The sequence below is a fragment of the Protomyctophum parallelum genome (assembly GCF_964188405.1).
Source record: "Protomyctophum parallelum genome assembly, chromosome: 13".
In the NCBI taxonomy this organism is placed as follows: Eukaryota; Metazoa; Chordata; class Actinopteri; order Myctophiformes; family Myctophidae; genus Protomyctophum; species Protomyctophum parallelum.
The window spans coordinates 27,724,443-27,751,942 of NC_139708.1; the positions used below are offsets into that span (position 1 = coordinate 27,724,443).

The window sequence follows — 27,500 nt, forward strand, 5'->3', positions numbered from 1 at the left end:
CGATATACGATACATCGTTACATGCCTAGAAACCATGCATCTCCATGGTTCATGTGTTCATTTCCTAAATGAATGCCATACGGCATCATTAGAAGAGCAAGAGCAGTGAAAATATAGCAGATATACAGTACAAGCTCACAATGTCAGGCGCTGATGGGTTCTTTTCAGTAGCTGCCACGCAAGCGTGCACATACACACCTTGCGTTTAAAGACTACAATGAATCACGCAAACTGAACTCGTCCGGAGTAAACCCACCGGGTCAATTTGTCCGTGTGTAATGGCCGCGTTCCGCTCTGTCCAAGTCTCTGTCCCGCTGCAGCGGAATTAAGTGGCCAATGATTCCCAGTCAGGTTTAATGGACTGGATATGAGCGATTTGGATTGAATCTAACCTCTCGTTGCTAGCAGAACCGGGCCTATGTCGCCGTGCCCAAGCCATCTGTACTGCTCCCATCCAATTTGGGTCTAATTTAATTGTTCTGTGGACGGACCCCCCCCCCCCCCCCCCCCCCCCATCCATATATCTTCCCCCTGCCTTCCTCCTCCCCTGTGTGAGAGGCTGCTTGGTGTACTCTGGGCGCTCTGTCGTGTGTGTGTGTGTCTAGTTTATGCACTTGCAATGTTGTGGATGCCGGATTGTCGCTGTGTGTGTGTGTGTGTGCGCGCGCGTACTTGTGCGGAATATTGGTGCAACCGTTAGTGAAATTGCAGCTGACGTTTTGATATCTCGGAGACGACCTCTAATAACCTCCACCCCTCTCCCTCCTGTGATGTTTTTTTTTTCAGGACGTGAAGTCGACGTTCTTCCAGTTCGGGGCCTCCATCCAGCAGGAGGCGCTGTTGATGCTGAACATCATGGAGGAGTACGACTGGCACATCTTCTCCATCGTCACCTCCAAGTTCCCCGGGTACCTGGACTTCATCAACATCCTCAAGACCACTGTCGACAACAGGTACGCTCATGGTTAGACGTAATCTAGACCACTGCCGACAACAGGTACGCTCATGGTTAGACGTAATCTAGACCACTGTCGACAACAGGTACGCTCATGGTTAGACGTATCTAGACCACTGTCGACAACAGGTACGCTCATGGTTAGACGTAATCTAGACCACTGTCGACAACAGGTACGCTCATGGTTAGACGTAATCTAGACCACTGTCGACAACAGGTACGCTCATGGTTAGACGTAATCTAGACCACTGTCGACAACAGGTACGCTCATGGTTAGACGTAATCTAGACCACTGTCGACAACAGGTACGCTCATGGTTAGACGTATCTAGACCACTGTCGACAACAGGTACGCTCATGGTTAGACGTAATCTAGACCACTGTCGACAACAGGTACGCTCATGGTTAGACGTAATCTAGACCACTGTCGACAACAGGTACGCTCATGGTTAGACGTAATCTAGACCACTGTAGACAACAGGTACGCTCATGGTTAGACGTATCTAGACCACTGTCGACAACAGGTACGCTCATGGTTAGACGTAATCTAGACCACTGTCGACAACAGGTACGCTCATGGTTAGACGTAATCTAGACCACTGTCGACAACAGGTACGCTCATGGTTAGACGTAATCTAGACCACTGTCGACAACAGGTACGCTCATGGTTAGATAGAAGCCGCTATATCGCACTAGGCTACAGAGTTGTTTAATTGAAAATACCATAGAGAGGTTTATGTGCTGACAAAAGATGACACTGATGCAGAAAAGCAAATAAAAGGGTTTTGTTAGCATTGAGCCATATATATATATATATATATATATATTAATGCTGGGCCGTTATCGGCGTTAACGTGCTGCGTTAACGCGAGAATATTATCGCGCGTCAAATAAATTATCGCCATTAATCTATTCTCAAAGTTGGGTCTAAGAGCTGGGTCTGCATTGACTGCATAAAGCAAGCAAACTAGGAATTTCACTTTGATAGTTTTATCTGGCGGACGCCGGAATTACTCTGTGGGAGGGAGAAGTCCTAACCTAACAGGGACAAGGTGAAATAAATTACTCTGAGAGCGGGGCGGTAACAAATCCTAACCTAACCGGACACGGGTGAAATTAATGAACAGTGCGGCGTGCCACATCAAACGTCAGCATGCAGGACTCTGTGAACCCAGGTTTGCTTCAGGGGAAATTTCTTTACAAGAAGCTTCCCAATGGAAACCTCGACAAGAACAAGGTGGTTTGCACCCTGTGCAAAGCAGAAATGGCTTACTGTAGGAGTTCTTCAAGTCTGAAGTATCACCTAACGCACAAGCATCCCTTTGCGTTGGTTGATGATAGCGAAGCTGCCGGCGGGCCAAGCACTAATATGGCTCCGGGGAAAAGTGTTCGTCAAACTACAATGTTTGAGTGCAACCGTGGCAAGCCCGTCAGCCCAACTCTATCAGCCAAGCTAACTAACCTCCTAGCTCAATGGATTGCCATCAACTGCCGGCCTATCAGTGTGGTTGAAGATGATGGGCTCGAGCTTCTTCTCCAGGCGGCCACAGGCGACCCATCTTACAAACTACCTGCGAGACGAACTATCACAAGGAGAATCCATGACCAGTACGCCGCAGAGAAAGCTGCGAAAGATGAAAAGTTGGCCGGGGCGGCGTGTGTAGCACTGACTGGGGACCATTGGACATCTGTCAAAAACGACAACTACCTTGGCGTTACTGTACACCTCATCGATGTCAGCTGGGAACTTCACTCGTTCGCCTTAGGTACGTTATGTAATTTAAATTAATTTACCACGGTGAAGTTGGTCTCGGGCTGGATACCCAGCCATCCTGGCTGAATATCCAACCTGAAACCAACCCCACCGCGGCATGTAATATTGCTAATTCAGCCTAACATTTACACAGCTTTAGCTAACGTTATCAGGGATCGATTGATTTATTTTACCACCAGCCAACATTATACGTTTGCTAGCTAGCCCCAACAACGCCAGCCTGCTAATTGTAAGTCTCCTATTAATAGCAAACTTATTCTGATCTACTTTGTCTCTCCTATAACGTCAGGTGTGATTAAAACGGAGGAGCGCCACTTTGCAGAAGCTTGTGCCAGACAGTTTCTCGACGTCGCTAATCAGTGGGGCATAGCTGAAAAAATCACCACCATTGGAACCGACAGCGCTCCCAACATGATAGCAGCAGGGAGAATATTACCATTTGAGCACTTGCCCTGCGTTGCTCATCTTGTACAGAGGGCCGTTGTAATGTCACTTCGGGATGGTGGTTTTGATGGTGTACTGGCCAAGTGTCGAAAAGTGGTCGGACATTTCAAACACAGTCCGGCTAACTCAGACGAGCTGAATGCCCAGCAAGCATCCCTTGAACAAGACCAGGAGTCACTCGTGCAAGACGTTCCAACACGCTGGAATTCAACCCTAGCGATGATCACACGTTTGAGGCGCAACAGAGACGCAGTGCACGCAACGCTGGCTCAGCAGACCCACAAGCTGGCCCTCCCAACACATGCTGAATATGAGAAGTTGGCAAAGCTGGAGAAACTGCTGGAGCCATGCAAGTAAGTGTGTGTTGTGCTGTGCTCTATGTGTGTGTGTGTGTGTGTGTGTACACTGCTGTGTGTGTGTGTGTGCACACTGCTCTGTGTGTGTGTGTGGCTGTGTGTGTGCACAGTGCACACTGCTCTGTGTGTGTGTGGCTGTGTGTGTGTGCACAGTGCACACTGCTCTGTGTGTGTGTGGCTGTGTGTGTGTGTGTGTGTGTGTGTGTGTGTGTGTGTGTGTGTGTGTGTGTGTGTGTGTGTGTGTGTGTGTGTGTGTGTGTGTGTGTGTGTGTGTGTGTGTGTGTGTGTGTGGCTGTGCTGTGCTGTGTTTGGGGCTGTGCTGTCTGTGTATGGCTGTGCTGTTTGTTTGGGGCTGTGCTGTCTGTGTGTGGCCGTGCTGTGTTTGGGGCTGTGATGTCTGTGTGTGTGTGTACTGTCTGTGTGCTATGCTCTGTGTGTGTGTGTGTGTGCGCGTGTGTCCTGCTGTGACATTGTGGCGTCGTTTTTGGTGTCAATTCACCCCTCTTAATGTGTGTGTGTGTGTGTGTGTGTGTGTGTGTGTGTAGGTACGTCACTGAGCTCCTTGGTGGGGAAAAGTATGTCTCCTGCTCTGTCGTTTTACCTGCCCTGTGTCATCTCCTGCGAGCAATGAAGATCTCTGATGATGATCCTGCCTACATTGTGCGCTTCAAGACTGCCTTCATCAAAGACCTCAACCAGCGGAGGGAGAAAACAAACCTGGAATGGCTGAAGGTATGTGACACGTACTGACCAGAAGATAACTGTATTGGCTGACCATTATAGACCGTTAAGCCAGAAGATTGATAAATGGATAGATGAATGAGTCATGAAGAAATATGGAGGATTTTGAAAGTTACATTTTCTTCCATCAATCTTTATTTTATTTTTCATCAAAAGGTGGCCACTGCTCTGGACCCACGCTTCAAAGATCTCAAATGCCTGCCCAGAGCAGAGAGGGAGCCAGTGTGGGGAAAGCTGAGTGACTTGGTGAGGGCAGAAGAACCTGCTCTGCAGCCGCCCAGGGAGGAGAACCCTGAGCCACCTCAAAAGAAGACAGCCCTACTACTGATGGGATCAGAGTCAGAGTCAGAAGACGAGATACCAGTAGTAGACAATGTTGTAGAGAGGTACAAGGTAGAGCCCAGTGCCAGTTTAGATCAGTGTCCACTGAAGTGGTGGTCAGAGCACACTGCTGTTTATGGTAAGATGGCCCACATTGCCCAGAAGTACTTGGGGACTCCTGCCACAACTGTCCCATGCGAGAGACTGTTCTCTTTAGCAGGCCACATTGTACAGAAAAAAAGATCTAGTTTGTCACCAGACAATGTGAACAAGCTGGTGTGTCTGAGTGACTGGTGGAAGAAGGAGAGGTAGAGGTTGGACTCAAATCATGTACAGTAGGAGAGGGAATAGGAAACCCCAGTACCGATGGAGGTACAGTAGGAGAGGGAATAGGAAACCCCAGTACTGATGAGGTACAGTAGGAGAGGGAATAGGAAGCCCCAGGGTTGGGATTGGGACGCCCCACACTGGAGGTGAGTGACTGGTGGAAGAGGTAGAGGTTGGACTCAAGTCATGTCACAAAGCTACTGACTGTAAACAGTTCTTCATCACCTCTAGGTTTACAGTTTAATTAATGTCATATCCCAGAAAAGGGGGTTGTTCTTGCACCCACTGTTCCAAATTGCCTGTATGGTAACGTGTTTATGGTTATTCGTGTTTAACTGAATAAACAATGTATAACACACGTACATCGTATTGAACATTATTATATTTTCATTACCAATTATGATAGGGCTCCTGGTCTAATGGGCCACGTGGCCCGTTCAAGGATTTACTTCTGGTCATTATTTAGGTAGCGCACACATATTTTCAATGCCTTCGGCAGAGTTCAAATGAGCCATTTTAATCTAGATTAATCTAGATTAACTCCAGAATTGCAGTGAGATTAATCTAGATTAAAAAAATTAATCTATGCCCACCACTAATATATATATATATATATATATATATAGGGATGCACGATAATTATCGGCCCGATAATTATCGGCCCGATATCAGGAATTATGACGTCATAATTATCGGCCAGATAACATTATTAATAGCTCCGATAATATACTTTATATGGGCTCGAAATTGCGATAATTTTGGACGCAAATGCGCCTGAAATTTTATCTGTGCGACATAAAAATATAGTTGGTAGCAACTATGGGACTACCAATCATTTCTGTGGTGCGCCCAAACTCTCCCAGAGTCGCCAATCTCTCCGGAGGAACGGCTGAGACGAGAGAGAGAGACGCTTCTCCACTCTGTCTGTTGCAGTGTGTGTTGTTCCATAGCAGGCTAATAGCCCCGCCTGCTTCTCTCGCATTCATTACGGACGGTGACTGTCTGAGCCCAGCAGCTGACGAGCGCGTATCGGTGCTCGTTCATTCACCGCGCTGTTGAATGCGTGTCACACGTTACCGGTTGTAGTTTATTAATTTGCTCCAGTTGTGTAGCATTGTGAAACGCGACACGACCGTTTTGGTTGAGAAATGTAGAAGTAGTAGCTGTTTGGCTACATGATGCTACAGACCATGCTAATGACTTATGCTTATGCTAACAACATCAACGTCTATCACTGGAACTTGGATAGTGTTGTACTTGTCTTTACACACGCACACACACACAGACAATAGTGGTTCTCAAAGTGGGATCCGGGGAGTCCGAGTTTACAAATGGAACGAAATGGACCCTAACAGGTCCATTTGGTTCCATTTGTACCCTCTCAGAGTTGACATTGATTTTACAATATAAATAAAAAATAATAAATTGAGGTCCCTTATATAAATGGCATTAAATGGGGGTCAGCCTAATGCATGTCAAACTGGGTGTCCTTGAAATTGTTATATGTTATATTGTTGTTTTTATTAATTAAAAAACTTACTTTTGTCTTAGTGGAAATAGGTGGACTCAAAAGAAACATATTGGTGCTTCTTACATTTTGGTCAGTGCACTGCTCCTAAAATAATTCTGGTGCTCCTACATTTTTAAACTGGTAGCACCAGTGCTACAAGGTAAGAAAGTTGACACTAATTAGCCCTGTGGACCCCCATTTGAAAACATATTCCAGGGACCCCCATGTGAGAAGATTTTTACGGCTCTAGCAGTGATTCTCAACCTGTTTAATTTAAAGGACCCCCCAGTTTGACATGCCTATTAGCATAGTAGTATACAGAACAGATCCCCATGTAATTGCATTTCTATCTCTGGGACTCCCAATTTATATTGTAAAATCAATGTTATTTTAACTCTGAGAGTGTACAACTGGAAATGTTCCAACTGGAAATGTTCCATTTGTACAGACCCTTAAGGGTCCATTTGGTTCCTAACTATATAATTTAGCTGGCCCCACTTTGTGAACCACTGATATAGCCTACTATACTGTAATTGCTTAGGTCAAAGCTGTGTTACATGTACCGTTACCGTTACTAGTATGTATTTTTTATTCATGTCTATATATTTTTATTATCGGTTATCGTATCGATATCGGTCTTGAGAAGCAAGAAGTTATCGATATCGGTATCGGTTTCAAGAAATCAATATCGTGCATCCCTGTATATATATATATATATATATACTGTAAGCCATGCAGCAATTGGACTCATAATGGACATGAAGCATCAACTGATGATGGAAAACGTATTAATCCAAAGAAAATAAATACAAAATAAATAAATTCTCTCCAAACACAGATGTTATCAAAAGTAACTCAATTCCATAAAAGACAGAGAGTCACACACCTGACCGAATCGCAGGGCCTTCTCACACGATGCTAAGATGACCCTATGAGATAATTCTCAATAGAATACATATATTTTGGTGACTCAGGGGATGACAGAGTGACTTTAGGACTTTGGTACTCACTCGGGGGCCTAATGGGTGCAGCCATGCAGTCGGGGGGGCCACCACAGCCCTTTGCGTGGCCCCTGGGAATGAATTATGATGGAGCCAAATGCACATATCAGCCCCCTCGAATGCACACATTATGGAGTCAAACGGAAACCATGCAGCATGAACTGACAGAAGTGGCCCCCAGGGGTGCTGTGGATCGGTGGTGCAACATATAGGTGGTCTAGTACGTATTATAAGGACCTGACTTGGCATTGCACTTTGTCCTTCTACAGACACCAATTCCCTCATTGAAACTGTCAGCGATCTCAATGTCCCCCCAATTATATAGGGATGCTATATAGGGCTCAAGTGGTTAAGAAAGAGGTCAACTATTATTTGGGCTGTTCTCTCCTCTGCTCTGTTCACCCACCCGTAACCAATCGGTTACCAGGAGGTGCATGGCGACCGCTGGGACGAACGCTAAAACCCTCTCGTCCACGTCTTGACCCTTTGGTGTGGTTTGGGCTTAGGAGGGCATGATAAAAAAAACTATACCACATCCATAACATACTGTATGCAAATACATACACACAGTTCCATCAAAGGTTGAGTGGGAACCATGTAATCCTTTTTCTTTCTTTCTTCCTTTTTTCTTTTACCTCCTTTGCTTCCCCGCAGCTTTCTAAATTGCCTGTCTGTCACGTAATCAAATGAATCACAAAAGAGGATAATGCTGCCAACTGTCGCACTCAGATGTCATTCATGACACGCAATGTGGGCACTGCGTGACACCCAATGCTTAAATATCAAAGGTATCAGTCATGATTACCATCTTACCAGGTAACACACACCGAAACAGCGTGTCTACTTAAATGACAGCCCAATCCTTTTAAAATGACAGTCTCTCCTTAACTGGCACCCCCAATCCTTTTCACTGACACCCATGGATGTCCTATTGCTGTCGGGTGGAAACCCTGTATGTTCCTTTCTTATTATCATTTTAAACCCATCTAACAATAGTTAAAATAGCCGATCTACAAGCTCACAGCGCCTCACATTTTCTCTTTTGTTTTACCACTTACCTTTGCCGTCTTCCATTTGAGCCAGCATGTCCGACTGTCAGCTGTTACATTGCATGCTGATTGCATAGTGCTCAACGGAGGGAAGTGGCTTGAATGTTTCCCCAGAAGGCTCTGATCCGCTCCGCCCACAGACCAGTACCGCTGGAAGGCTCCGGTCCCGGCCTGCGGGGCTTCGCGGTCAAACACATATTAATTGTAGGGGTCCGTTTTTAAAGCACTGCCCTCTAGTGCTCCTAACAGACACCCTCCTCTCCATCAGTGCCACCTGGGACAGGCCCTGGTTCCGTCGGTTCACTCTAAATGAGAGTAGATAACAGGGGACTTTATCACACGGTGAGATCGGGGCAATAATGGAGCGGCTTCTCAGACAAGATGAAGGACTGATTCAAGGGAGGAAAATTCGACCAAAACGTCAAATTAAAGATATATGTGTGGCACCGTCGGTATCTTGGCCGGCATTGATGTCTGAACCGCTGATATACAGTATACCGACGCCCATGCAGTAGACAGAAGTTGGTGTTTTTTTTTTTGTTAGTTTTACCTTACTTCTCTATGCACCTTCATATCCCCTACCCCCAGCGTAGTGCAATGAATAATGAATAAATATAGATAAAGTGCAAAGAGTTCAGTGTTTAGGTCAGTTCAGAGCACAAGTCAAGTTCATCTCAACTCTGAGTGGCGATGGAGGGAGGATAGGAGGGGGTCAGGGGGGGGGGGGGGGGACACCAGCAGCGTTGAGGAGCCTGATAGCCGTGGGGAAAAAGCTGTTTGAGTGTCGGGCCTTCACAGTCTTTAGGGACCCAACCTCCTGCCTGAGGGAAGCAGGGGAAAATGACTGTGGCCTGGGTGTGCGGGGTCAGCCATGATCTTCCTGGCTCTCCTCAAAGCCCTCGTAAAAGGTGGCAAAGGGCAGCCAATCACCCTCTCTGCTGATCGTATGACCCGCTGTATGACCTTGTCCTTGGCCGCTGCAGCGGGGAACCAAACAGTGATGGCGAGGCTGATGATGGACTCTATGATGGCAGTGTAGAAAGTAATCAACAAGGTCCTTGGGAGGTGGAATTACCTCAGCTGTCTCAGGAAAAAAAACTATCTTTTTTGTGAGGGTGTCAATGTTGGGCCCCCACTTCAGGTCACCCTGAGGAAGCGGCATAACTCCACAGTGGCAACTGGAGTGCCTCCCAATATGGGTGGGGGAGGGGCCGGGTTCCCACTGAATCCACCATCAGCTCCACCGTCTGCAGAGCATTTAGCTCTAAGTGGTTCCAGGTGCACCAGGTCAGCAGCAAGTCGATTTCCCTCCTGTAGGCAGACTCACCCCCCCTGCGGAGATGAGCCCTACCAGGGTGGTATCGTCTGCAAACATTCGAAGTTTGACCGATTGGTGGCTGGAGGTGCAGCAGCAAGACCTTCATACGGGGGTCAGGGCGACGGGTCTGTAGTCTGTCAACGTCTTATGCTACCCCGCCCACCTCCAACACGTCCGTGCCCAGACTGCCCCCCCCCGGCTCCTCCACACACACCTTGGACTCCACGGTCACCAGCAGGCACACAGACAGAGAGTCCAGCTATAGGTCAGCTCTAGTCCAGAAGGAGAAGAAGTGAATGGCTGAGGAGAACGGATCCTCTTATTACGAGGCTGCCATGATGATGATGATGAATATGTTACCGATGCTCAGGGGGCAGCTGGTCAGCACAGAACTTCAGGATGGAGGGTGAGACAGCGCCCGGTCCGGCCGCCTTTCGGGGGTTCTGTCTCCTAAACAGGCGGTTCACCTCTCTCTCTGAGACAGAGAGGTATGGGGGGGCTCACCTCAGAAACTCATCTCCCAGAGGCATAGCGCATTGAGAAGCGGGGACAGACTCCCGCGCTCTGGCTGATACTGGCAATACAGCACTGAAGTCCTGACGTCACTCGCTACTTACTTACCTACTTACTTTTCAATGTATTGAAATGATTGTGATAAAAAATATATATTTTAATTCAAATGTTGTTAGTGGTTAGGACCATCGTTTAATTGGATCAAATTAACAAATCCTCAGCGATTGATATTGAAATATTATAACTATGAATGTGATGTCTTCTAAACAATTAAGGCAAACATAAATAATAGTTTCCGACTAATGATTTTGTTATGTGTGTCCTATCTCAAAAATAGCAGATCAACACTTGAGCATGGAAGCTCTATCATAAGACTAATCACAAATCAGGCTTCAATATCTGGCGAGCCACACTTTGTTAAATTAATTTGAAATTACAATTTAATTATGGCTGCGCTTCCACTGCTTGCTTTGCTGAAGTCGTTGGACTCTTTTTGACTGCATAAAAAAAGAGAAGACTTCATTGGATATGATCCTTATCTGCTGGAATCCGTCTTGGCACCCTGAATTAGACGAAAACTGGGCCGAGATGACTAGAAATAGGCTAACCATCAAATGAAAGCCATCAGTCTGCGCTTCAACCTCATATTAGTAGCATTTAGCATTTTAGCAAAGTAATCCGGTTAGAGAGGTGAAATATATCTAGAAGTGGGTCAGCGTGAAACCACTCGTACAGATACTGCCAGAGAAAGGTTGTTTTTATTATATAATGTGTATTGTCGGTTGGGAAACTGTTAGGCCTGTACTTTTCACAAATCACAAACCAAAATAGCATAAATGGCCGATCTGTAGATTGACTAATTTTGCTATTTTGTGTGACAATGTAGTATGATGTAGTGGGTCATTAATTTATTCAAATATGGAGATAATTGTTTTCGCTGTCGGGAGTAAACCAAGTCAATTTTTGAGGTTTTAGATTTTTTACATAAAACGTATGCATGTTCAACAGCACTTAATATGTGCTATTGAACACCCTTTACGTCTCTGTGTAATAGATTCCATTGATTCAAAACATTGAAAGTATTTAAAAGCGCTTCGGACAAAACCTCTTAACTCTATTGGACCCTCAAACTGTCTGCTAAAACCGCCAACTCCACCACCTCTCATGCAAGAGGCAGTATTCCTTTTTTTTCATTTTCTGAAAAATGAACATTTTAGAGTTAGGTGTTTTTTCTTCCCGACAGCAGAGATATTATAGAACAGTTCTCCTCTGTCACACATACTATTGTTGTTATTATAGAACAGTTCTCCTCTGTCACACATGCTATTGTTGTTATTCTTATGGGTAAATAATAACTGGTGTCCAGGGGCCTCCTAATCAGCCCTCCAGCTGCCACAGAACAGGACTGCGTTGACATTGTGTTCTGTCATCACTAATAACAGAATCTCTCTGCAGTGCGCTGCAGAGAGGGACACGCCGAACATTATCGCCGTATCGCTGACTCCCATTGGTGGATGGGAGGCAGTTCCATGTGAATTTAATCCATCAAGACCTGAGACCAGATTCGACAAAATGTCATCTATAAATCAGTGGTGCACGGGTTGCTCAAACCTTTTCACGTCAAGGGACCACAGAATTATCTGTATTTGTCCGCCGACCCCCATCTGAAAACGTGTTGTTCCAGAAGCAAAGATTTGAGTTAAAAACGTTCACTGTGAAATAATAAATATTCAAAGATTTTCACGCATTTTCACAATTTTTCAAAAGGCACTCGGTGCCACGCTATACGAGCTTGTAGATCTGCTATTTTTCAACAGCTAAAGTTTTAAATAATGATTAAAGTGGTTAAACGCTATAAGACGACACGGATGCCTTCCAAATCAGTAGTTCTCAAACTTTTTAGTAAATCAAATTTGTTCCACGTTTTTAAAACTAAAATCTAAAATGCATTCCCGGTGTCAATGGGTTAAGAATACTAAAGATAATGTTATCCATTTGACATTGTTAATTAAACACTGTGTTCTCTCTCTCTCTCTCTCTCTCTCTCTCTCTCTCTCTCTCTTTCTCTCTCTCTCTCTCTCTCTCTCTCTCTCTCTCTCTCTCTCTCTCTCTCTCTCTCTCTCTCTCTCTCTCTCTCTCTCTCTCTCTTTCTCTCTCTCTCCCCTGAGCTATATGAGTGGGGACCGCAGCATGAGATTAGTATAGCGTTTGCTGTGGTGACTGCATTTAACGAGGGGTGCGAGAGCGCGGAAAAAACCCGAAAAAAGAAAAACATGCCGCGGGAGTGTGCACGTGCACGGTGATGATTAAACTTGCCCGTTTAAATAAAAGTTAATTAAGGAAACAAACTAAAATGGAGTACTGCGGATAATGAAGCCTAACCCATGGCACCAGGCCACAGCACAGCAAAAATTGTCAAAAATATGTCATTTTTCTTTTCTTTTCTTTTTCTTTGTTCCCTGTCAAAGGTGCAATGGAAGGTCTTCTGCACACTGCAAGGTTGAGCGGCTGTTTTATATTGCTTTGACACGGTCGTGTCAATCAAGAACAACCTTCCTGAGCAGCCTTTGCTGATATAAAGAGGCTTAAAGTCCATCTGCAGTGGGGCGGCAGTGGCTCAGGGGAACTGCAAGGTTCCCTGTTCTGAACCCCTAATTGCTTCTGATGTGCTGGTTGGTGCCTTGCATGGTTTCCTCCGCCATTGGTGTGTGAATGGGTGAATGTAATGCACAATCTCTGTAAAGTGACTTGGATAAAGGTGCTATATAAATGCACCATTTACCAGTGGCTTTTTTTAAGCAACCTTCATTATGAAGTTTTCTGACGCAGCAACGCGACAGGCAGGCAAAGTGAGTGACAAATAAACCCTCTTCTATCTTGAATCGTTTTTCCAGCATTCTGGTGAGAGCAACAAAGGGTTGTGTAGTTGTCTGTTAGTTTGTATTATTTATGTTATTCCGTAAAAGTGGTGGTATTAGGGGCTTGTTTGTTTGTGTGTGCCTCGACGGAGCGGGCGGTAGAGTTTCTGCTATCTGCGTGCTGGTTGTGGTGGGTCTGGGCCAAATTCGCACGAAAATGACCGGGCCGAATTTTTGTCAATAATTAGCTAGTATTACTCCACTATTATAAGGAGACGTTTAGATTTCAGTAAGCAGGAACTGGGGATGGCAATGAAGGACCGGGAAGTCTGTCGTAATATTGTGAAATCCACGATCTCGACCGCGGTCGAAAAAATAATGATGATGAGAACAGAGTTGCGAACCATAGTATAATATACAATATACTGTGTGTCTTCCATAGTTTTGTGGGCTGGGAGCTGCAGAACATCATCTCTCTCTCTCTCTCTCTCTCTCTCTCTCTCTCTCTCTCTCTCTCTCTGTGTCTTCCATAGTTTCGTGGGCTGGGAGCTGCAGAACATCATCACGCTGGACGCGGTGGAGGAGGACAGCCGCTCTCAGATCATGCTGAAGAAGGTGCAGTCTCCCGTGGTGGTCCTCTACTGCTCCAAGGACGAGGCGGTGTACATCCTGGAGGAGGCGCGCTCGCTGGGCCTCACAGGCCACGGGACCATCTGGATCGTCCCCTCGCTCACCACGGGTAACCCTGAGGTCAGTATAACTCGCTCACCACGGGCAACCCCGAGGTCAGTATAACTCGCTCACCACGGGCAACCCCGAGGTCAGTATAACTCGCTCACCACGGGCAACCCCGAGGTCAGTATAACTCGCTCACCACGGGCAACCCCGAGGTCAGTATAACTCGCTCACCACGGGCAACCCCGAGGTCAGTGCTGGAAAGTATCACTATTCCCGTATATAAGACGACTCTGATTCTAAGACGACAAACCATTTGTCAAGACTTGTTTGTGGAGAAAGAACATAGAATGTAAAATAGTCTAGTCCCCGATTATAATACGACCCCGTTTTTTTAGGATATTTCAATTGGAAAATAACTTAGTCTTACTAAGTACAGTACAAGTGAATCTTTGAGGGCCTTGTACTGTACAGTGTTTTCAGTTTCCAGTATTTTTACTTCTACTCCGTTACATCCCAGAGGCAAATGTTGTACTTTTACTGTAGATTTAGATTATTATTACAGATCATACAGTAACCACTTTGGCTGTATATACATGTTGACCATTTGAAAAGCTTGTGATGCGACGCATTGTGAGCTTGTGGATCGGCTATTTTCAAAAGATGTTTTACACATTAGACATTTTGAAATGGGACATTCTGCATGACGACTACTTCATACTTTTGGTACTTTAAGTACATTTCGACGCCGACACTTTCGCACTTTCACTCGAGGGCATTCATTTTTGAATTCCGGACACTCACTCACAACGGAGTACAAGCTCCACATCGCAGCATTGATACTTTGACTCAAAGTCTACAAGCTCGTAGTGCGGCACCGAGTGCCACACTACGAGCTTGTAGATCTGCTATTTTTGAAAATAACAGTTGAGTTGACTTTTTCCCTGCGTCTTTCTGCCCAAGGTGACGCCCGAGGAGTTCCCGGCGGGCATGATCTCCGTGTCCTACGACGACTGGGACTACCCGCTGGAGGCGCGCGTGCGCGACGGCCTGGGCATCATCACGTCGGCCGCCTCCGCCATGCTGGACGAGTACGGCGACATCCCCGAGGCCAAGACGTCCTGCTACGGCCAGATGCAGGAGAAGCCCAGCAAGCTGCCGCCCAGCGCGCTGCACAAGTAAGGACGCGCTCGCTCGGTCGATTGGTTGGTCGATTGGTTGATTGATTGATTGATTGATTGATTTAATTGGTTTGCGCGTGAGACATAGACTGTAAAAAATATGGACAAAGCGTTCTCCGGGTCTAACATGAACGTAAAATGAAGCCTGTCAGTCCTTGTATTGTAAGTCGCCATCTTTCCAGATCCGTTTGGGCCCAGCTGGCCCATTGGCTGGCCCAGACAACGAGGCGGGACTTCCCCCCTTCTTCTCCGTTGGTTTTATTTTGACTCGAGTGGGAGGGGAATCCCGATCATAGACTGTAACGGTGGCCACGCCCCTCAGAACATATGCGACTTTATGGTCATTTTTTTCAGAAATGGGACCATAATTTTCCAAAAAGAATATTATGACATTAGAAATGAGACTTTAAACTAGTGACTGGAAGCAGAAAGTATTCATGACCATGTTTATTAAGGTAATACAGTCTAGGTGAAGTTGGGCCCAAATACATGGACCTCTATGGGGCTATGGGTTTTTCTGGGTCCAATGACAGCGCCACAACAGGCCATTATATGAACTTTCAGGAAATCCCGATTTCCTCAGTGGCTTCACAAAATATCTGTCTGACTGCCCCCCTGGCGTGAGATCATCATCATGCCCGGAAGTTATGCAGGAACGCCTACTGAGTGGGAGAAGAAAAAAAAACAATCTGGCCTTGACAGCCCATCTGATTGCATTAATTTAAACGACATTAATCAAAGTTAAACTCATGTTGACACTCACTTTGCCACTCGCTATGCCACTCACTTGCACATACTGTACGCCATTTTGGAGATAACTACTCTTCCTACTTCCGGGCCTCTTACGATTTCCGTCACAGGTGTTGCCGATGATACTTTAAGGTTCTGTTCTGTTTAGTGTATACAGTGGTTTTCAAACTTTCAAACCCATAACTCTGAAAGTGTACCCAATACCATAAGGGTCCATTTGGTTCCATTTGTACACCTCCATTTGGAAGCCACTCAAGGACACTTTGAGACCCACTGGTGTTTCCAGTGAGCCAACATGAACAATAGGAGCACCCTGACTCTGTTTGACCAGAATGGAACAGAGCTTTAATTCAATTAGAAGCCTGTACTTTATTAGTCCGAAATGTACAGTGAGGCATTAAGGCTAAATGTACAGTGAGGCATTAAGGCTAAATGTACAGTGAGGCATTAAGGCTAAATGTACAGTGAGTCATTAAGGCTAAATTTACAGTGAGGTATTAAGGCTAAATGTACAGTGAGTCATTAAGGCTAAATGTACAGTAAGGCTAAATGTACAGTGAGACATTAAGGCTAAATGTACAGTGAGACATTAAGGCTAAATGTACAGTGAGACATTAAGGCTAAATGTACAGTGAGGCACTAAGGCTAAATGTACAGTGAGGCACTAAGGCTAAATGTACAGTGAGACATTAAGGCTAAATGTACAGTGAGTCATTAAGGCTAAATGTACAGTGAGTCATTAAGGCTAAATGTACAGTGAGACATTAAGGCTAAATGTACAGTGAGACATTAAGGCTAAATGTACAGTGAGACATTAAGGCTAAATGTACAGTGAGACATTAAGGCTAAATGTACAGTGAGACATTAAGGCTAAATGTACAGTGAGTCATTAAGGCTAAATGTACAGTGAGACATTAAGGCTAAATGTACAGTGAGACATTAAGGCTAAATGTACAGTGAGACATTAAGGCTAAATGTACAGTGAGTCATTAAGGCTAAATGTACAGTGAGACATTAAGGCTAAATGTACAGTGAGACATTAAGGCTAAATGTACAGTGAGTCATTAAGGCTAAATGTACAGTGAGTCATTAAGGCTAAATGTACAGTGAGACATTAAGGCTAAATGTACAGTGAGGTATTAAGGCTAAATGCATGACACAAACATGTATCCATGGTGGTCCTACTGTATGTGGTATTAAATTCATCAACATGGCATACAAATATTAGACAATAATACATGTCATCAAAATACAAAACACTATACATATACAAAGGAGAAAAAGGGGAAACGGCGGCAGTGAATGGGCTCCTGATAGATGTTCTTTTGGGGTGGAAACGTGTGCGTATGGGTGTGCGTGTGTGCTAGGCCAAATGTCTCCACACAGAAACCCTATCGTTTGTGTTAATCGTTGGTGTGTCAATAATGGCAAAAAATAAATAAATCGGCATCTCTAAAATGTTGATGTCTTCACAAGTAGTAAATACGTGTGTGTGCGTGCGTGCGTGCATGCCTGCGTGTGTTTGTGAGAGTGGGCCCGCTCCTCCTTGGTAATTAAAGTCTTCCTGCAGCTTCCCCTCTGACTGAAGGGACGCTGCAGACTGAAGAAACGACCGAGCTACAATGGATGAAAGAAAGGCAGAGAACACAGAGATCTGCAGAGAGGAAGTACACAGGGAGAGGGAGTCTGAGTCTGAGGAAGACACAGAGCATAAGCCAGATAGAGAGGCAGAGTGAAAGATGGATGGAGAGAGGAAGACGTGATGGAGGCCATTGTCTGTCAATAAGTCAGACGAATCCCGTCTGAAAATGTTCTGCCAGCTAGGACCCCCATGAAGAGAAGATTTGTTTTGGGGGAATAAAAACGCAAAATTACACTTGAAATCTTAACATGTAAATGGAAGAAGACGTTAAAGTGATTGTGATGCTGTATTTTCAAATATAGTGGACTCCACTTTGAAGTCACTGTGGAGAGAGAGAGAGAGAGGGGGGTGGGGGGGGGGGTTAACAGTGGGGGGGGCTCTCCACAAAAATGAGGACACTCCAAAAGGGAAGTGCTCCTTGATGAGGCCTTCTGTTCCTTCCTTTCCTACATCCCCTACCCCCTGGCCCCCCACCACCACTCCTCCTCCACCTTCGCCACCATTCCATCCTGCACTCCCTCCCCCCCCCCCCCTCCCCATGCAAGTCAGTGGGAGAGGGAGAGAGTTGCCAGCCATGTCTGGCTGTCCAGCTGGCAGAGAGAGAGAGAGAGAGAGAGAGAGAGAGAGTTACACACATATATAAAGGTATATATATATCGTCGCCGACGAGTGGAAACCTTGTATGTCCAAAATGGTTCCTTTTTTGTAGGCTGCTATAGTCCCTCCAATGCATAGCTTTTGACATTACGTCATTCTGCAACCAAGTCTATGCACTTGTAATGTTTGTTCAGGGCACTAAATGCCGACGTGAGACTGAGACTGCCATGTGTGCCAATATACAAACATCTTGTGACTGGTTTATTTTCTACAATAACATACTATTCACATTCACAAAATGCACATAAAGTGAGACGTTGTTGCCCATACAATAACACACACTGCATTCATGTCTCCTATATAGTGTATATGTAGTGGCAGTGAATCTGCAATTAATGAATGCCACCTCTGTTACCTCCTGTATTTGCTATTTCAAAGATAATATAGTGAACACATAGCTGATGTACAAGCTCATGCGACATGCTGTGAGCTTGTAGAGCTGCTATTTTCACTATTCTTGTGCAATGCTTGTATGATGAAGTACAGTATAGGACTATAGGATAATTTACTAAAAAATATATAAAAAGTTGAAGTACGGAGATAGGAGGTTATAGCCCAGACAGCAAGCGAGTTATGGATAGATATGGATGTGATAAAGTCCCAGACGTCAGATTATTATTTTATTTATTTTTATAATGGATTTCCTGTCAACAAAGCTGACCTCAATAGCATGTATCTGGATGAAATCTGTGTTTAATTAATTAAGCACAGGAAGCGGACAAGAAACCTTGTCCTGTCTAGTGAGATTGATGCCGAGTTTACAAAAGCACTTACCCAGGTCTCCCATCGTGTATAAAAATGCAATTAATTTCATCTTCAACCATCATCTTTGAACTCCAGGGTTTTCCGAGCAAATTGCCCTCATACAAAAATGATGTGCTTGTCAACCTGGGAGTATAGGTTCTGACAGAGGAAACGCTGCAATGGGCTCATCTTTAACCGCTTAAAACACTTAGTAAACTTGACCGGTAAAAAATACAATCTTCAAAGAAATTAGAATTACCATGGGGAAATACAATAGCTCGCAAATTTGCATGCGACACACATTTCTTTTGACATTTCACTTCAACCGAACAATTTCCAGCCAAGTGACCTCCTTCCTTCCCAGCATGCTCTGCTGCCCGAGGTGGTTACCCAGGTGATAAGCGGCCGCAGATGGCCGCGTTGCGGGCGAGAGAGCTCGGCGAATGGGCATTCAGCGGGGGAGGGGGGCGAATGCGATTGGTTGAGGGATAGGTGGGCGCGTGCAGAGCCCTGTTGGTCCGTTAGAGCCGTTTGTCAGGGGAGATGAGAGAGCACAAGCAAATGCACGCACACACTCATGCACAGTTGCACACACTCATGACATGCACACATGGACACACTCATGCACACATGCACAGTTGCACACACTCATGCACACATGCACGCAAGGCATACGGTATAGGCATACACTGCAGTACAGCACAGACAATACACGAACACAGATGGGGGCACTTGCACGCACAAACATGTAGCTATTGGTGGTTAGTAATGAAGCACATTTAAATTTCACTCACATATTTTACTTTTGCTACATTTAACTCCATTACTGCCCGCTAGGTGGCAGCATAAGCACACCTAACCAGTACCCGCTCTCACTCTACGATCCTTGTTTCACTTCCGGGTTATCAGTGAGGTGGGGGCTGCTGTTGTGCGATCAGTGAGGTGGGGGCTGCTGTTGTGTTATCAGTGAGGTGGGGGCTGCTGTTGGGTTATCAGTGAGGTGGGGGCTGCTGTTGTGCGATCAGTGAGGTGGGGGCTGCTGTTGGGTTATCAGTGAGGTGGGGGCTGCTGTTGGGTTATCAGTGAGGTGGGGGCTGCTGTTGGGTTATCAGTGAGGTGGGGGCTGCTGTTGGGTTATCAGTGAGGTGGGGGCTGCTGTTGGGTTATCAGTGAGGTGGGGGCTGCTGTTGTGCGATCAGTGAGGTGGGGGCTGCTGTTGTGTTATCAGTGAGGTAGGGTTGGGTGACGATATGAATACATCGTCAATCGCGAATATACGAATCCAATCGCCGAATATCTTTATTAGGCGAGTTCTCGGGACGATTTAGCCCAATTAACCTGTAAAGTGTGAGCAACATGTGAATCAATTTGGCCCAGCAAAGTAGTAACAGCGGCCGGGGGGAAATCACCTCCTCCGTTATAATGTATGCTCCCACAGTCCCCGCACTCAGCAGCATCGGGCACCGGGGCACGGCACTTACGGCAGCTGCCAGCCAAAGTAAAGGCTGGGAGCCTGGGAGCTGAGGAAGGCTGTAGCCTACATGTTGTTTAAGCTCCGGAGTCCAGACCCATGCAGTTTAATAATATACAGTCACAACAGAATGCACACTGCTGTCTCGTGTCTCATCACAATCCCAATGCCTCACCCGTGAAGTCGGGGGGGGGGGGGGGGGGGGGGGGAAATAAAAAAACTGTCTACTAGTGTTAGTGTATAGGCTCGGGGATCATAATAGCGCTTAGCTTAGCATTAGCTTAGCGTGTAGCCCCTACTGGTGCTGCAACCCACTGATTGAACTTCATATCCGCCTGTAATCTAAGTTATTTTTATTGACAACGTGAACGAACACCGACACCAGCGCTGCAACAATAGACAGATCTACAAGCTCTCAACGCGTAGCGAACGGCACTGCAAAAACAGGCAGGACGCGATGCCTTGAGAGCTTGTAGATCAGCAGCTTGTCGGCTCCGCTGCTCCGCTCCGAGCCTCCGACTGACCGGTGCGGGGAGGCAAGGGAGCAAGTTACCCTGGCTGCGCAGCTGCGCTGCAGAAACAGACTGATCTACAAGCTCTCAACGCCTAGCGAACGGAGCTGCAAAAACAGGCAGGACGCCGCACCTTGAGAGCTTGTAGATCTGGCTTTTTTGCGACCTGCAGTGAGCTGTTCTCACTTTACTTTTATGACACGAATACATCGTTAATCGGCGAATATTTGTCAGACGATGGGCGGTTGAAAAAAATTGGCATATCGCCCAACCTTACAGTGAGGTGGGGGCTGCTGTTGTGAGGACGTTGCTCGTTAGCCGTGAGCTCATACCCCTTAGCTCTCGTCAGAAACGGTATACATGTCCGCAGCGATGCGAGACAAAGTCAGAGCAATACTAACGCTCGATTGGATTATATGGGGGAGTATGAACATGTACATACATAGGTGGCACATACCGTACCCCAGCCTAGGGGGTATGATTATAATCGTAGATAGCAGAGAAAAAGTTACGCAGTCTCGGGACTGAACCAAATGTACTTTTTTTTTGTACATCTGAATACTTGAGCATTTACTTGAGTATACTTTGTCTGCCACTGCATGTATGTAGCATTACCCACAACGTTGAGTACGCATTACAAGTACAGTAATATGATCATGTCTAGAAAGCCGGGCATGACTGCATTAATAACTCTGGGGCAGGCCCGTCTACAGTTTAAAATGGACAGGTATGAGTCAAAAGGGAGACATCGGAGAGGAAGAATGGATGGGGGAGGATCAACATGGAATGTTTGAGGTTTGAGGTTTGAGGTCAGATGTAGAATTTCTGGCCAATATTGATGACATCAGGGATCTCCATATATGGGCTTAATTGCGGCAGCGACTGACTAACTGACGGACGAAAATACTCCACAAAAGTTATTTGTTTGTTACTAGTTAAACGTTGTAGATTTAGATTATTATTACAAAACATACATTAAACACGTCAGCCCTATATATACTTTGGCCATTTATATGCGACACATTTTGACCTTGTAGATCCGCTATTATCAAAAGATTTGTATACTGTATAATGAGAGTACTTTTAACTTTTGCTACTTTAAGCTATACATTTTGATGCCAATTCTGTTGTACTTTTACTCAAGTAAATTTAGAATGATGGACTTTTACTTGTAACGATGCATCTCTATACTGGTATTTTTACTTAATAAAACATGGGCCCTACTCTGCCAACCTGGGGAAAGCCCCGAACTGAGCTCATGCCTCCTTGCATGATGAGTGCAGGCCCGCTTCTTATATCACCTGACAGTGCAAGGAAAACGCTATTCCAACCAGTTTGTTTCCCCTCCATCGGCTGGCCAGGGGGAGGCTGTTTAGACACCAGGATTACTGCATGTTTCTTGGTTAGGGTACCTACCCTAGGGGACACGTGGAGAACATGTAAACTCCAAACCCCACCTTGGGTCTGGGCGCTGATGACGCGGAGGAGAGGACACAGCTGTGAGGCGACAGCGCTGCGCCACCGCACCCCCTAGTACTTTTCTCCTAAATTTAGACGTTATGCCAATTACGCCTCCCGACACACGTTTGTGTGCTGCTGTTGCATCTTACTGACTCACTTTATCTGCATTGCTAATGATTTTAAATGTTCGCCGAGGGCCTGCCTTTTATAAATGACACGACACATCAGTGGATGAATATGAGACTTTCAGTGGAAGCTGTCTCCTTGCTTTAAGAAGCCAACACCATTTTAGTCATTATGCCCCAATGCTCAAATTCACCACACTGCCACTGCTGAGCTATATTGGTTAGTATTCATAGGTTTGTATTTTACTTGAGAATTTCCAATACTTTTACTTCTACTTCACTACATCTCAGAGGCAAATATTGTACATTTACTCCACTACTATTAATTACTTTGTAGATTTGGATTATTATTACAAAACATACGTTAACCACTTCTGCATAATGAGCACTTTCACTGTTAGTACTCTTAGTAAATGTTGATGACAATACTTTTGTACGGTTTTCAAGCACATTTTAAATTCCGGACTTTTACTTGTAGCGGAGTATATAGTTGTATATTGCCAAGCCGGACGCCCTGCAGCCAAGCCTGAGGCACCACAAAGGATTGAAACGACTCTAGGCCTCTACAGTGGCTGGGCGAAAATCACATGCGTTTGGCATAATCTCTTAACCCATATTGTTCGGGAACCCCTTTAGGTGTTAGCATTATGTTATGCTTTAGCTATTGAAAAATAGCAGATCTACAAGCTCATAGCGCGCCACCGAGTGGTGCGCTACGAGCTTGTAGGTCTGTTTTTTTTTTTATCAAAGAACGACTGACATAGAAACATGGCTTTTTCAGAAAACTGTCAGGATGCAGAAGACATTTTTTTTAATCTGATCTCAGGTCAAAATCTCTTAAATGACTCATTTCCCCGTGGAATGAAATGAGTAAACCATGGAATGGACCATGGGAATGGATGGCCGTTCCAGTGACTAGCTCGTAAAGTAGCTTTGGCGCGCTGGACACTCCGTTAGCTCGCCTTCCCCTTCCTCATTTAACACCTGTGTGACAGCTCAGCCAATACATTCGCCGTGACACACTGGAGAGATGGATATGTTTTGCAAAGAAGGTGCAGCTATAAAATGAAATAAAGACCATGGGTGCTGCGTATGAGCGACTATGAGAGCTGGCCAGCGCAGTGATCCAACCAAGCGCGTCGTGACGTATTCTGCGTGCGTGCGTGCGTGCGTGCGTGCGTGCATGCGGTTGAGAGATGAGAGAAATATCCTCCCATAGGAGAATGTTCTGCCATGACAGATTTATCTCCCCTTACTCTGCTGAACAGCTAGCCGTAAGAGACTTTAGCACTTATTTATCAGAGTGTGTGTGTGTGTGTGTGTGTGTGTGTGTGTGTGTGTGTGTGTGTGGGAGAGCGTGTGTGTGTGTGTGTGTGTGTGTGTGTGTGTGTGTGTGTGTGTGTGTGTGTGTGTGTGTGTGTGTGTGTGTGTGTGTGTGTGTGTGTGTGTGTGCGTGTGCGTGTGTGTGTGCGCGAAAAGGCGGCATGGTTGTAGTTTGTTCTGACAGGTAATTCCAGTTTTCAGCCATGAAATATGATGGCCAAAACTCACTCACACACACACACACACACACACACACACACACACACACACAGACCTCTTATGATAGACCGCTGAGGCTACTTGTCACCATGTGCAGTAGCCATAACTTTGATAATATACGAGGGGAGGACCCCACATGTACAGACTAGAGTATAGGAACACAAATAAAGGCATTTTAGGGGAAGGCACATGTACAAGTACAGTACGTACAGTACATGATACCAAAAGACCCAAACACTTACATACTGTAATGAATACAACCTCAACAGATGACAAATGACAATACACTGCATGATGCCGCTGTCATACTGTATGTCCAAAAAGTTTGCTGACAAAAAAGGCAGATTTACAAGCTCACAACGCAACACGATGCCACACGTTGTGAGCTTGTAGATCGGCTATTCTGTCTAGTGTGTGACACTATAGTATGATGAAGTATAGGGCATGCATTTATTATTATTACTATTATTTAAGTAAAAAAAGTCTGACAGAAACTATCATTTCTAGTTGTATCATCATCATCATCATCATCATTTCACAACGCCACGGCAGACTTCCCGGTCCTTCATTGCCACCCCTAGTTCCTGCTTACTGTTGCATGTGTACCTAGCGATGACATCATGTGTCCCTAGCGATGACATCATGTGTCCCTAGCGATGACATCAGGGAACAACAGTTTTCTACCTCTGGTCTGCTTTGACGCAGGACTCCAGAGAAGAAGGTAGAGTAGTTGTATGGAAAGTTCCATATGTGGCAATAGGCCAGGGTCATCTTCTCCAGTTTTTACAGATCATGAAAGTACAGAATGCAATAGCTTTCAAATGTTTCATCATACATTAAAACCTAAAAATAGCTAAAGAAGTAATAATTATGCCTATATTTTAATTTAGTTAAACTCTAGAAGCAGAGAAAAGACCGCAGGCTGTGCGAATTTGGGGCAAGTTATACTCAGGAAGAGTAATACGTAGCTCTACTTGGGCATCATGTGACATTATTAGACATAATTACTATATTATATTTTGGATTGAGGCTATATTTATTGCCCCCAATGTATTTGTTCTGATCTTCTATTGCTAATACTGAGTACTGCTGACTGACTGTTTTAGAAACAAAGATTGCAGCACATTCAATCCATTCCCTCTGATTTTAATGAATGTTTGCGGTGCAAAACCAATCTGTTTAGCAAACGGAGGCTTCTACATACCTTGACAATGACAGCTGGAAGGCCAGCTGTCACACCATCAGGGATGTCTCAGCATCCCAACCATTCAAATGTATCCTCAGTGCTTTGGCTGGCTGTGGAACCTTGTATGTCCAAAACAACTACTTTTGGTGAAAAAAGAACAACTCAATAAGGGCCTTTCTCGGCCCCACCCCTCTCCAATTGTTTATATTGTGTTTAGTTTCCAAGATGGCCGCAGCACCAGGAGGGGGTGGGGCAGAGGTGAGCGGGTGGGGTTGACATATTATGCCCTTACTGGGCTGCGTTCACACATTCAAGACACCTGTCTTGGTCTGTCTTGTGTCTGTGTTTAATGGCCCCTCCAATGCATGTCCAATAGAAGCCCATATGGTTTGACCAAAACATTTTGTTTGATGGGGGGGAGGGGGGCAGAACACATCCATCAAAGCTGTGTTCAGACACAAGTCGGGTGTCAGACACAAGGCAAGTGTCTTGAACGCAGCCCAGTAAGGGCATATGTCGACCCCGCCCGCTCACCTCCGCCTCCGTTTTCACTAGTGTGGGACCCACACTAGTGAAAACATTTTCACTACTTTTTAAACATTTGTTTCATAATTTATGGTAGGCTATTTCTTAGATGTTTCTTTTCTTCATGAAATTACAGAAAAATAAAATAACTGAATTTGTTTTTTAATTCATGAAAAAGAAAATTGCTTCTGTCCACGACCCACGTATACGTACTGTTGCTGTAAACTGTAGCACAATAAAGGGCTGTGTGTGTTGTGTGTGTGTGTGTGTGTGTGTGTGTGTGTGTGTGTGTGTGTGTTGGGTATAGGGTATAGGCCCTGTGATCCGGCCTTGCACTGCCAACAGTGAGAGCACCATCATTAGTTCACTTACATCCACCCCACACCACGAGTGGCTAATTACCCCGCCTAATTAAGCTGACCTTCTGCAGGTGCTCAGCCTGCGAGTTGGCAGCCCGGCCTAAAAGTAGCAGATCTGGAAGCACGGCGCAAAGCATCGCCTTTTCTGCTTCTCAACCTGCAACGCGCGCACGTATGTGTACGTGCGTGAGTGCGTGCGTGCATCTATTTAATATTCCTGCGAATGTTTTGACATAGTCGAATGAACACTGGGGCAGGTATGTGAGGTGATGGGGATTATTCAAATCCATAAGTCATACATGATGCATGCATACAGCATGGACTGGTTTGCGCATGAGTGAGTGTGTCCTGTCTGTCTGGCAACGCATGCATGCACACGAGCACGCACATGCACTCGCACACGCACACACACACTGTATGCATCCGTCGTGCTGCGCAATTAATCAAAAAGAGGGGGACAGACAGTATTAAGTATCGCAATTTTCCAAACCGCAAGAGGCAGCTATTGCTCAGAGGGAAGGCATTTTGAGACAGCACTATATATACTGCTCACAGCACAGCACTATACTGCTCACAGCACAGCACTATACTGCTCACAGCACAGCACTGTACTGCTCACAGCACAGCACTATACTGCTCACAGCACAGCACTATACTGCTCACAGCACTATACTGCTCACAGCACTATACTGCTCACAGCACTATACTGCTCACAGCACAGCACTGTACTGCTCACAGCACAGCACTATACTGCTCACAGCACAGCACTATACTGCTCACAGCACAGCACTATACTGCTCACAGCACTATACTGCTCACAGCACTATACTGCTCACAGCACTATACTGCTCACAGCACAGCACTGTACTGCTCACAGCACAGCACTATACTGCTCACAGCACAGCACTATACTGCTCACAGCACTATACTGCTCACAACAAAGGGCTTTGTTGATATTGCAAATCGTTGATCATCATATTATTTTAAGTTTTTGTGGGTTTTTTAACAGGTTTTTGGACATTTTCGACCCGACAGAGAGTAAATCATGTAAAAGAAAATTCTCGCTAAGATAGTAATTCAAACTGAACAGTAGAACACAGCCTAAAGTCAGGCACCCGCACGCACGCACGCACTCACACAATAATGAAGAACAGCAGGTGTGGAGGCAGTGTTACAGTGGTACTCGTTTTAACACAGCCATCAACTAAATAGCACTTATCTGTGACACCTGAGCTAGCGAGACACTGTGTGTGTGTGTGTGTGTGTGTGTGTGTGTGTGTGTGTGTGTGTGTGTGTGTGTGTGTGTGTGTGTGTGTGTGTGTGTGTGTGTGTGTGTGTGTGTGTGTGTGTGTGTGTGTGTGTGTGTGCGCGCGCATACACACAGACAGATACAAGTGTATCATGGCTCATGCTCTGATGGTTCGTATCGCCACTCCGAAAACTCATTGTCTTGATGAACAATAAATTGCACTATCCCCCAGATACGCATAAACGCACACATGCA

At 45.5% G+C, this 27,500-nt stretch overlaps 2 protein-coding genes across 2 annotated transcripts in view; both read left to right on the forward strand.

The window, feature by feature from the left end:
• The window catches only part of grin2aa (glutamate receptor, ionotropic, N-methyl D-aspartate 2A, a), a gene marked incomplete at its 5' end in the record, with an annotated part of 266,870 nt that overhangs the window by 129,731 nt on the left and 109,639 nt on the right, over positions 1-27,500 (forward strand). The window contains 3 exon segments of the mRNA XM_083780155.1: positions 787-953; positions 13,700-13,916; positions 14,805-15,019. Of these exon segments, the coding sequence (XP_083636281.1) occupies positions 787-953; positions 13,700-13,916; positions 14,805-15,019 (599 nt within the window).
• On the forward strand, positions 2,324-5,810 carry LOC310869559 (E3 SUMO-protein ligase ZBED1-like; the record flags this gene model as incomplete). The annotated part of the gene is made up of 5 exons (XM_083780372.1): positions 2,324-2,720; positions 3,018-3,525; positions 4,074-4,260; positions 4,426-4,662; positions 5,781-5,810. The coding sequence occupies 5 exons, from the start codon at positions 2,324-2,326 to the stop codon at positions 5,808-5,810; spliced, it is 1,359 nt and encodes a 452-aa protein (XP_083636498.1).